Genomic DNA, 10,208 nt, shown 5'->3' on the forward strand with positions numbered 1-10,208 from the left:
CAGCCTGTTTGTGCTGCCCCAGACCCATAGCCCATCACCATGCCCTTGGGGCCCTCGTGGCGGGTGCTGGGTGCCAGCAGAAGCAGGCAGCAGCCATGCCCTGGCCTAGCTGCTGTGTGCCATGAGTGCCTCACCAGGGGTGTTGCTGCTGCCCCTATGTTCTGTCAGTACAAGGAGCACCCAAAGCCACCTTTGCCCAGGTGTGCGTGGCAGAGGGCTCCGTCGGGTGCTCACCACCCTTGTACCTGAGTCCACAGCCCACAGGGGAGTTTCCCCAGGTGCCTCCAGTGCAGGCGCAGTGGCAGTGTGGGAAGTCCACGCTGCTGGGCACATCCAGGGTACAAACCATGTGAAATGTACTCCAGGCACCAGGATTGCCTGGCTGGTAGGTGGGAGCTGTGACAGTGGCCAGCTGTGACAGTGGCCAACTGTGACAGTTGCTGCTGTCATGTATCACCCGCTAGCCTGCTCCTGGGTTTTGCAGTACCTGGGTCATTCTCTGGTTAAATGGGTTTTGCAGGGGAACAGGGATGCCCTGGAAATCTGGCGCTAAAAATCTCTGGCCATGTGCATAGACAGCTGTGATGTAAGGTCCTGCCCATTGATGTTTCTTGCTCTTTCTCCAGCTCCATGCTGCTAGTGGGCTGAAACATCAGACACCTGGGGACGCTGCCAGTCTGTCACTGGAAATGATCCTCAACTAGCCGAGGGTCAGCTCTCTGGTGTCCTGGCAGGAAGAAGAGACGATGAGTAGTAGGACTGGCCCTGAGCAGGACAGAGACTGTGCCACTTCAGGACATGGCCAGCGGCTGAAGTTGGAGCCCTGCTTCCAGAGCGACTCTCTCTTGCCTTCCCCCAGCGCACCCCTGATATCGCAGCTTCTCAGCCACCCAGTGGTTGGCAGGAGCCTGGATCCCACCGTCCTTTTCCCCTCCTCTCAGGCAGTGGCCCTGCCTCAGGAATATGAGTGTGGTGCATCTCCTGGAGAAGGAGCACAAGCCCTGGCTTTCTCCAGGACCTGTGCCCCGGCTCCCGTGCCCTGTGCTGGCGACAGGGACCAGCTCTCTGACCAGCACCTATGGGATCAGCTCTCCGACCAGCACCTACAAGCCAAGCGGGCCAGGGTGGAGAGCATCATCCAAGGCATGAGCCTCCCACCAACCCCTCAGGCATTTGGCACTAGCCTGGAGGCAGCTTTTGGGCATGAGAGGGAGAGGGGTCGTGAGATGCCCTGGGAGAGCAAGAGGAAGCCGAGGGTGCCCCAGCAGGGCGCAGGGGCAGCCAAGCAGGTGGCCCCCTCGGAGGGCACCCCCCATGCCGAGGGCTGCCGGCAGGTGAAGGAGCAGCTCTGCTTCTTGGAGCAGCAGCTGAGACGGCTTCAGGAGAAGTTCTCCCAGGTCTGCAACTCTGTGGACACTGCCCAAACCCAGGAAGGTTCCGAGAAAGCACATCCATTGCCTGGAAAGCCTGGAGACAGATTGGACAAGGACAGTGCCACTGCCAGCAGTGACCCACGCAAAGTGCCTCTTTGGAGGAGCATCCTGGAGGTGCAAGGGCCAGAGGAGGAGGAGGACAGAGATGACACAGGTGGCCTGTCCTCGGCAGCGAGGGCCCTCTCGCAGGCACTGAAGCATGAGCTGGCTGAGGCGATGTCCCGGGTGGTGGACTCTGTTCTGAAGACTGCCTGGCCGAAGGCAGCCAGCCACTTCCTGCAGCAGCACCGCAGACTCCCAGCGCCAGGGCCAGATGCCAGGAGAGAGCATTTTGCTGCTGGGAAGTGCAGAAAGCCACTTTCAAAGCCATCTCCCAGGAACACACTGGGCTCGCTGGGTTCACCCCAGGCTGAGGCCCTGTCAGGAGCTCCAGCAAGGAGCCCAGGCTCTCATGCTGGCTCCTTCAGTTCAAAAGGGGTCAGAAAAAACTCTCAGGCCCCCAGCATGAGCTATCCGCTGGGTTTGGCTGCCCCCATCCAGGACAGCCAGCTGCTGAGCCAGCTGCTGGGCTACAGCCAGCACAGCCTCTGGGGCAGCAGCTCTTGCGGGACCCCCTCTTCTCTGGAGAGGGGTCCTCTGGAACCCCTCAACTTGCACTGGGGAACCGTCAAACTGAGGTCATCGGTCATGAGACAGCAGCAGCAGCAGCAACCCCTGAGCCCTGCTGGCATGGGCCTGGCACTGCTGCCGGCTGGCAGGGATGGCTGCGGAGAGCTGCAGGCTGCGATGGACAGGGCACCCTTCACCTCCACACATATATCCTTTGGGGGCAGCTGGAGAGGTCCCTGGGCTTGGACATGCTCCCCATGTCCTCTGGACCCAGAGCTCAGCACAGCTGCTGCTGGACTCCCCAGGGCCAGGGTCCCTGCTGCTCCACAGGGGGCTAAAATGGGGTGGGCAGGAAAGGGGTCCTGAGCCATGGAGGGGCACTGCTGCTCCTCAGGGCTGGCTGGCTGGCATAGCTGGGGGTAGAGGTCAGGAGCTCCCAAGCCTGCTCCTGGGCCATCCTGGTGCTCTCATCATCCTATGCCAGGAACAGATGCCTCATGGAAATCTCTGCTCCCACCAGCCTGGGAAGAGCCGTGGGGAGCAGCAGCAGCTGCCCTGGGGAGGCCAAAGGGAAAATAGAGTGGCTGCCCATCCAGTGATGAACCCCCTCCATCCTGCTGCCAGGCCTTGGGGAGGGTTATCGTGGGCACAAGGCATGTGTGTGCCAGGCCTTGGGGAGGGTTATCGTGGGCACAAGGCATGTGTGTGGTCACAAGGCAGTGACCAGCGTGGGTCACTGCTGGCAGTGGCACTGTCCTTGTCCAATCTGTCTCCAGGCTTTCCAGCGCTCAGGGACACGCTGAGCCAGTCAGGTTGTTGTGGGCAGGCTTTCCTTGACCCCAAGGCAGATGCAGGAGGCACTGACTCCCGGCCACCTGAAGAAGGCCAAGCTGATGTTTTTCTTCACCCGCTACCCCAGCTCCACTCTGCTGAAGACCTACTTCCTCGATGTGCAGGTAAAGTGGATCTGGATCTCTGTGCGGAGAGGCGCTGTGGAGACCCCCATGTCATGGTCCTCTGGGGCAGGGCTGGGTTTGGGCCCAGGCCAGCAGTGCGTGGCTGGGCTCATGGGTCAGGAGGCTCCAAACTGGCTTAATACCTGTCCTTCCTCCGGCTCTTCCCCTGGCAGTTCAGCCGCTGCATCACCTCCCAGCTCATCAAGTGGTTCAGCAACTTCCGTGAGTTTTACTACATCCAGGTGGAGAAGTTTGCCCGGCAGGCGCTGCTGGAGGGCGTTGTGGATGCTGGCACCCTCCGGGTCTGCCGGGACTCGGAGCTTTTCCGTGCCCTCAACATGCACTATAACAAGGGGAATGACTTTGAGGTGAGGAGGGGAGCTGGGGTAAGGGGTGGCAGGGTGGTGGGGTTTGCTGGGTGAGGGGGAGCCGGTGGTGCTGTGGGGTGATGCCTGTCTTGCCGCAGGTGCCAGGCCGGTTCCTGGAGGTGGCCAGCCTGACGCTGCAGGAATTCTTCAGTGCCGTCAAGGCGGGCAAGGACGCTGACCCCTCCTGGAAGAAACCCATTTACAAAATCATTTCCAAACTGGACAGCGACATCCCAGAAGGGTTCAAGGCTGTCAGATGCTCCCAGGAACTGCTCCGCAGCTGAGTGAAAGCAGCCCTGGGTCCTGTGTGCAGCCACCGTGTGCTAAGCACCTCAAGGGTGCTCTGTGCAGTGTCTGTTGTTCTGAGTGTTTTCTTTCTGGCCTGGGTGAGGTGTATCACTTGCCTCAGGTGCTGGGATTTTATGCTGTGTGTTTTATTCCTGTGCTCAAAACTGGTAGGGTCTTGCCAGAGACCCTCCCAGGGGAGGGATAGAGGTGAAGCCATCAGGTTGGAGCCTGGGAAATCACCCTGCCGCAGCCCTGCCCCTGACCCTGGGCCAGCTGCCTGCCTTCTCTTCTCCAGAGGGCCACAGGTCAGGGCAAACAGCCTTTCTGTTTACAAAGCAGGCAGAGGTCTTAGCAGTGGGCAAAGTTTTCTTGGCACAGCAGGCCGGTGGATGTGCTCAGTCCAACAGCACGCCTCGGTTTCTGTCCAGATATAACACACCAGTGTCCAAAGAAAACAGCTGGTGAATTCCAGCATTTCAAGCACCCCGTGAGGATAGCTGACCCTGTCTGGGAGATATAAAAACAGTGGTGGTTTTTTTGTAGACAGCATGAACAACACTCTCTCCTGCCTCCCTTGTGCTGTTTGGCAAGAGCCTCCCAGGCAGCTGCGTGCTGTGGCCAAGCAGGTGAGTGTGTGCTGGTGGAAGCAGCCCAGGAGGGACCGCTGGCAAGCAGTACTACCTGTGATGCTGGAGAAGAGCAGTGAGCACAACCAGCCCCCATCAGCCCATCGCCTGGGAGGAGAGCGTCATGTTAAACACCCACCTGCGTCCCTTTACACTGTGCTTCTGCTGGCAAAACTGCCCCAAACATCTCAGCTCTGCAACCTGCCCATGGTGAAAGAGGAGCACATTGTTTGGGACTCCTCAGTCCCTGCGGGTTTTAAGCTGGTGAGGAGCTGGGCCCTGATGTCTGCAGCTCCGCTGCAGTAGGGCTATAAACCCAAGGAGGTTTCTTTTCCCTGTGACCAGGACTTGGTGGCCCCTTTTCCACCTGATGGAGCATGACAGAGCATTTTGTGTTAAGGGTTCTCTTGTCCTGGCAGAAGCAGCAATGGGGTGGAAAGGCTGTGAAGAGCAGTGAGGTATTGGGAGACACATGGCAGGAGGGCTCTGGGAGGTCAGTGATGTCTAACTGTGTTAATTTCTGGAGGTTTGTATATTTTACAACCCCAAAACCAAATTTACTGGATCCATTTTTAAATAAACATATAAAGTTACCCCTTTATATCCCTAGAGACCTCTGATAACTTCTGCTCTGAAGTATTACCCTAGGAATTTCTTGCCTTTTGTTGTGAAAAGAATCACACTGCAGCAAAAGGGCATACTCCTCCTGCTGCATCCCTGCGAAGCTGAGCAGCCCCCTCTAACCAATGTTCTGGTTTAAACCTCACCCCAGTGCCTCAGGGCCAGTCTGCTCCTCGTTGTCAGAAGGATCAGGAAGGAGGCGTTGGAGGCTGATGAGACACATCCCAAAGCCTACGGGTGCCAGACTCAAAGGTACAGCATCCGAGCAGTGCTACTGGTGGCATGATGAAGGACAGGATGGAGCTGTTCCTGAAGGCAATAACTACCTCAGAGCTTACGTAATGCATTGGGTAGGCAGAACTGATGCTGCTGGAAAAGGAAACGGTGGCCTGGCACAGGGAAGGGGTTAGCAAATTCTTCTGGCCATAGGTAAACAATTAGGGGACATAGATACAGGTTTAGTAAAGACATCCTGCTGGAACAAAACCCTGGGGGAGCCATGAAGAGCTGCTTGCCCAGGACCATGTCCAGATGGCTTTTGAGTATCTCCAAGGAGGGAGAATCCACAATCTGATCATTAATGATGTTGAACTGGACTGGACCCAGTATTTGGAGCAATATTTTCGCTCTAGTGTTTGCCATAAATCTGCAAGGAAGCAGGAACTGCAGAGCTCTGTTTTACACTGGCTCTTGTGAAATGTGAACCAGCATGACCAGGTTGGTCAGGCCAGGCTGGATGAGGCCTTGAGCAACCTGGTCCAGTAGAGGGTGTCCCTGCCCATGGGACATATCCCAGCTGCATGTGACCCCTGTCACAGCTGGGTGAGCTGAATCACAGCCCCACACTGCCGCGAGGGCCTTGGAAAGCAGCAGCCTGGCAGAGAAGGAAGGAGAGACTCAAATGGCCTTCCCTCCTTCCAGGTCATAGAAGCACTGGTATGGAGAAGGCAGCACACCTGCTGGGAAGGGGGGAATGCTGGCGTTACTCTAAAGCCTGAAGCGTAATGGAAATAGAGTGTGAATTCTTAAGAAGTGAGGGTTTCACTTGTTGTGCTGCGGAGGGTATGGTTGTAATTCCATTCACATTCTAGCAGTGCCCACGATACAGCAGCTGGTTTTCAAACAAAGGCTAACGAGTGTCTGTCACAGGGAGATTTTCACTGACAAAGTGTGTCTGCTTGGGGAGGGAGAACAGAGAGCCGCTGCCTGCACAGTGACCCTCCGGCTTGGGTGGGCTCTTGCTTCACCGTTTCCCACTAATGACCCGAGGAAGCAATGGGAGTAGGCACTCACCTACTGCTGATTCAGCTTCATCTTTAAAATCCTTTCCTTCCCTTCCCTCTATCCACGTTTCTGTGACGCATGCAAAAAGCCCACAGCCACCCGTAACTGTCTCCCCCGGGAACAATTCCTCGGGGCTATCCTTTCCAACCGCATTCATACCCCATCCACAGCAATGCACCCAGTCCACACTTTGCTGCTGAACCGCAGCAAAGCACTAAAAATCGCTGCCTGCAGGCTGCTGGTGTCCTGTAGCAGCCAGAAGAGGGAGATGCGACCACACTGACTAAGCTGGAGAGGCCCCGAGAACCCTTATGTGCTCACCTGTGTTATTACTTACCATAAGAGCCCTTATTACCCGTGTACAGCTAATTAGACCTTGAAGAAGTTACTAGTGAGTGTTCATCCCCTTTGCCAAAATAGCTCGAGGAGAAACTCTGACAAGCTATAAAACATCTCTGGTTTTTCTTTACTCCTGCTGCAGGCACAGCGCCACTCCAGGGGAAGGTGAAGCGATGCACGGGGAGACTGTGGAGATCAGTCTCAAGGATAAAGCACCCTGCGGGGTCCCCCAGGACAGACTGGTAGCTCTAGCTCAGAGCAAAAGCTTTTTCTTTTTGCATACCATGAAATTTCATATAAGCATGATCCATGGAGCAGGAGATGGAAATTGGGGAGTGGGGCTCTGCCAGCTTCAAAGCTGCAACTGGTTGAACTGTTCTTCCGTTGGCTTCAGCAATAAGAAGTTCTGTTTTGATGATACAGTGGCAAAGAGCCCCACAGACAGGGCTGCATTCTCCCTTCTGGGGTGCCCCAGCTGACCAGCCTGCTCGCAGCAGCTCAGGTGCAACCACTAAAGCTTGGGTGCAGAAATGAGCAGGGTGGAGAATCATAGAATCAACTAGGTTGGAAAAGACCTTTAAGATCAAGTCCAACCATTACCCCAGCACTGCCAAGTCCACCACTAAACCATGTCACTAAGGGCCTCATCTACACGGTTTCTTAACACGTCCAGGGACAGTGATTCCACCACTTCCCTGGGCAGCCTGTTCCAATGCCTGATCACCTTCTCTGTGAAGACATTTTTCCTAACATCCAATCTAAACCTCCCCTGGCGCAGCTTGAGGCTGTCTCCTCTTGTCCTATCGCTTGTTACTTGAGAGAAGAGACCAGCCATCTCCTTGCTCCATCCTCCTTTCAGGTAGTTGTTGAGAGCAATAAGGTCCCCCCTGAGCCTTCTCTTCTCCAGACTAAACACCCCCAGTTCCCTCAGCCTCATAAGACTTGTGCTCCAGAGCAGCTTCGTTGCTGAGAGAAGGGACATGTCTCACTGGGAGCTATGCCCAGACAGGGTAAGCACAAGTGAGCACCATTACAGGGAGACCATCATGTAGGCCAGGGGCTTTTGAGGGAGATAGATAGATAGTTACTCTAAGCAAGGGTGCACAAAGGAGGGAGAGGATAGTCAGCCTCTGCTGGAATGTGAGTGCAGACTCGCCTCCACCACGAAAACCCAGCACCTTGGCTGGGGGCAATGCTCATCTTGGAGGGAAGGCAGCTTTGGTGGGAGATGGGAAGCAGGCTGCCAGAGAACAAGCACATGCGTCTGTGCATAGGCAAATACCAAGCAAGTAAATCCATTTTTGAAAGCAGGTCTGATCTGGAATATTTGAGAATGGCTATTCAAGTAACGGCAGTGAAAGCTGTGCTGTCAATCTCAAGGACAGGCAGATTTAGGTCAACACTGAACACACATGAGGATATGGTCCATATTTATGCACTAATGCCTTCTCAGCTAACTGTACTGGCTGGTGAGTGGCAAGTGAAGGCCCATCTCATTAAGTCCCTTATCACAAGCAACTCTTTTCTCTATTTTTTTTTTTTTGGTAACATACAAACATTACAAAGACCCAGAATTTGAGACATTTTGTATTTTGTCCTTTTGAGATGACTTTCAGCATTTTTACAGTAGGCAATTACACCTACCATCAGCCTCTGCACTATATAGGTCATCTATAGGCTTCCCAAAGCTAGTAATTATTTTTTTTAGCACTAAGCTTTTGGTTAAACGTTCTTAGGGTAATTTTTATTTTGTGCATTAGGGTCAAGCACCATTCTTGGTTTTGCTATTCCAATAAAATGGGCACTATAGACACTTTCTATGGCTATACTAAGTGTTACCTACAAAGCAACTCTTAATGATACAGCATTAAGTTCAATTGGCATAAGGCACATGGCAGGTTCCCTGCAGGTGTTTATTGCTCAGGGTTTTATTGTTTTCTCCCTAGTTGTTCTGCTGGATTAACAAGGGTTGCTCTTAAAAATGCCAGCTTGTACCCAGCAGAATCAGTCTTTTTGTCTTATGGCAATCATGGAAAATAAGCAGCTAAAAGCAAGTGGTGAAGTGAAAAGCTGGGAGTATGGAAAATACAAGATAGAGGAAAAAACCTGAAAGTTCAAGGAAAATATTTTACTGGATTTCCCAAAGCACGTATGTATCATCCATAACTTTACACAAAGAACAGAAATTGTAAAAAAATACTTTGTATTATTTTAAAAACTCTAAACGAAATACCTGACAACATGTATGTATATATACATATTGATACATCTCTACATAAAACCCATCCTCATTTGGTTCTCAGAGAGTGAGCACTGAATGTCCGTCAGCTCAAGTAATGGTTTTCCATTTCTAATTTCCAGGCCTGAGAGTAAGAAACAGTAGAAATAAGGTCAACTTTTGAAAACACCATGAATCCACGCTCAAGGGAAAAGTTAGGCCAGTCCTACGTATCCCTGCATCTATTGAGTCTCCATGATTGGCTGTGCAACCTGTGGTCAAATAAAAACAATTACAAAGGCTGTTTTCAAATAACACACCTTAGGAACAGTAGCTAGTTACAAAAACATAAGGCTTAGAAACAGTATTTTTAAAAGCCACTGTGCTCTCCTCTCTGGAGCATTCATTATAAAGCAGAGTATCATCTACCCATGTTTAGAAATGCTCTGGGCTGCAGCTGTGAGCACTGTGCCAAGCAGCAGAAAGCTGTATCTTCTCAGCTCTGACAGCTGCCAAGCCAGAGATTTCTCAATTTCTTTTGTGGAGGGCTGTGCCCATAGCATGGCTTTTCCAAGCAAGCACAAGTCACTCTTCAAGTGACCTCTGGGCGAGCATGAGCCCCTGTGCAGTGCCCGGAGCCACCGCTGCTGTCAGAGCTCAGGTAAAGCTCTTCACTATGTTTTACTTCACCATGTTGTGACGTCAAACAGACCGTTTTTTCTGCAGCTATTTCTAACCCCTGAACTTCAAAGCAATCTCACCTTTGTTTCTGACCAAATTGTGAATGAGCAGTGTTGTCCCAAAGACCTGAGCAATCTTTGCAGGAACAGGCAGCACCTGGAAGTTGGAAGCACCTGGAAGGTGGAAACACCATCCCTGTAACAGTCTAGTCAGTGAAGGTCTCCGTATTCACGGCACAGGATCATGGCTTCCCAAGGCTGTAACAAGCCGAGCCAAGGCAAGCCAAGGCAGGAAACAAAATCATTGCAGATGTTGGGCTTACTCATAAAGATGATTGCATTTAGTTTTTTAGAAGGGGCCCCCTCATGCTGGAAGTAATTATTTTTGGACCAGTGTTTTTTGAGCAGCTACTGTGCGGAAGACTGCAATGGCACAAAGCATCTGTTTGGTGCCAAACAAATTGCTGCTGTGAACTCTTGAGCAGCTGACACAAAACTCAAGTCCTTTCTTCTGAGTTGTTGTAAGCTTGTTTCCATACAACTGCACTGCGTACTTCAAACAAAAAGATAGCAATTTCTTTCCTTTACTCACTCAGGAACACCAGTAGCCGTCCTTCAGGCCAACAGCCTACAGTCTGTCTGCATCAACACACTCATAGTGAAGCCCACCATCTCCTCATGGTATTGATTTACTCAGATCACCACAACACCATCTGTGACCATTTGCCCCCAGATTTACTGGTTATGCAAAAGCAAGTTTAGCTTTTGACTGCATCATGAACCACA

General features: G+C 52.6%; 1 protein-coding gene across 1 annotated transcript; it reads left to right on the forward strand.

Annotated features, from left to right (window-relative positions):
- The first annotated feature begins 689 nt into the window (after positions 1-689).
- Positions 690-3,650, forward strand: PROX2 (prospero homeobox 2). Its single transcript, XM_030483810.1, is given in 4 exon segments — positions 690-2,252; positions 2,894-2,998; positions 3,172-3,366; positions 3,465-3,650. Coding segments are annotated over 4 exon segments (2,049 nt in total).
- Positions 3,651-10,208: the final 6,558 nt, after the last annotated feature.

This window comes from Strigops habroptila, chromosome 4 (assembly GCF_004027225.2).
Source record: "Strigops habroptila isolate Jane chromosome 4, bStrHab1.2.pri, whole genome shotgun sequence".
NCBI lineage: Eukaryota > Metazoa > Chordata > Aves > Psittaciformes > Psittacidae > Strigops > Strigops habroptila.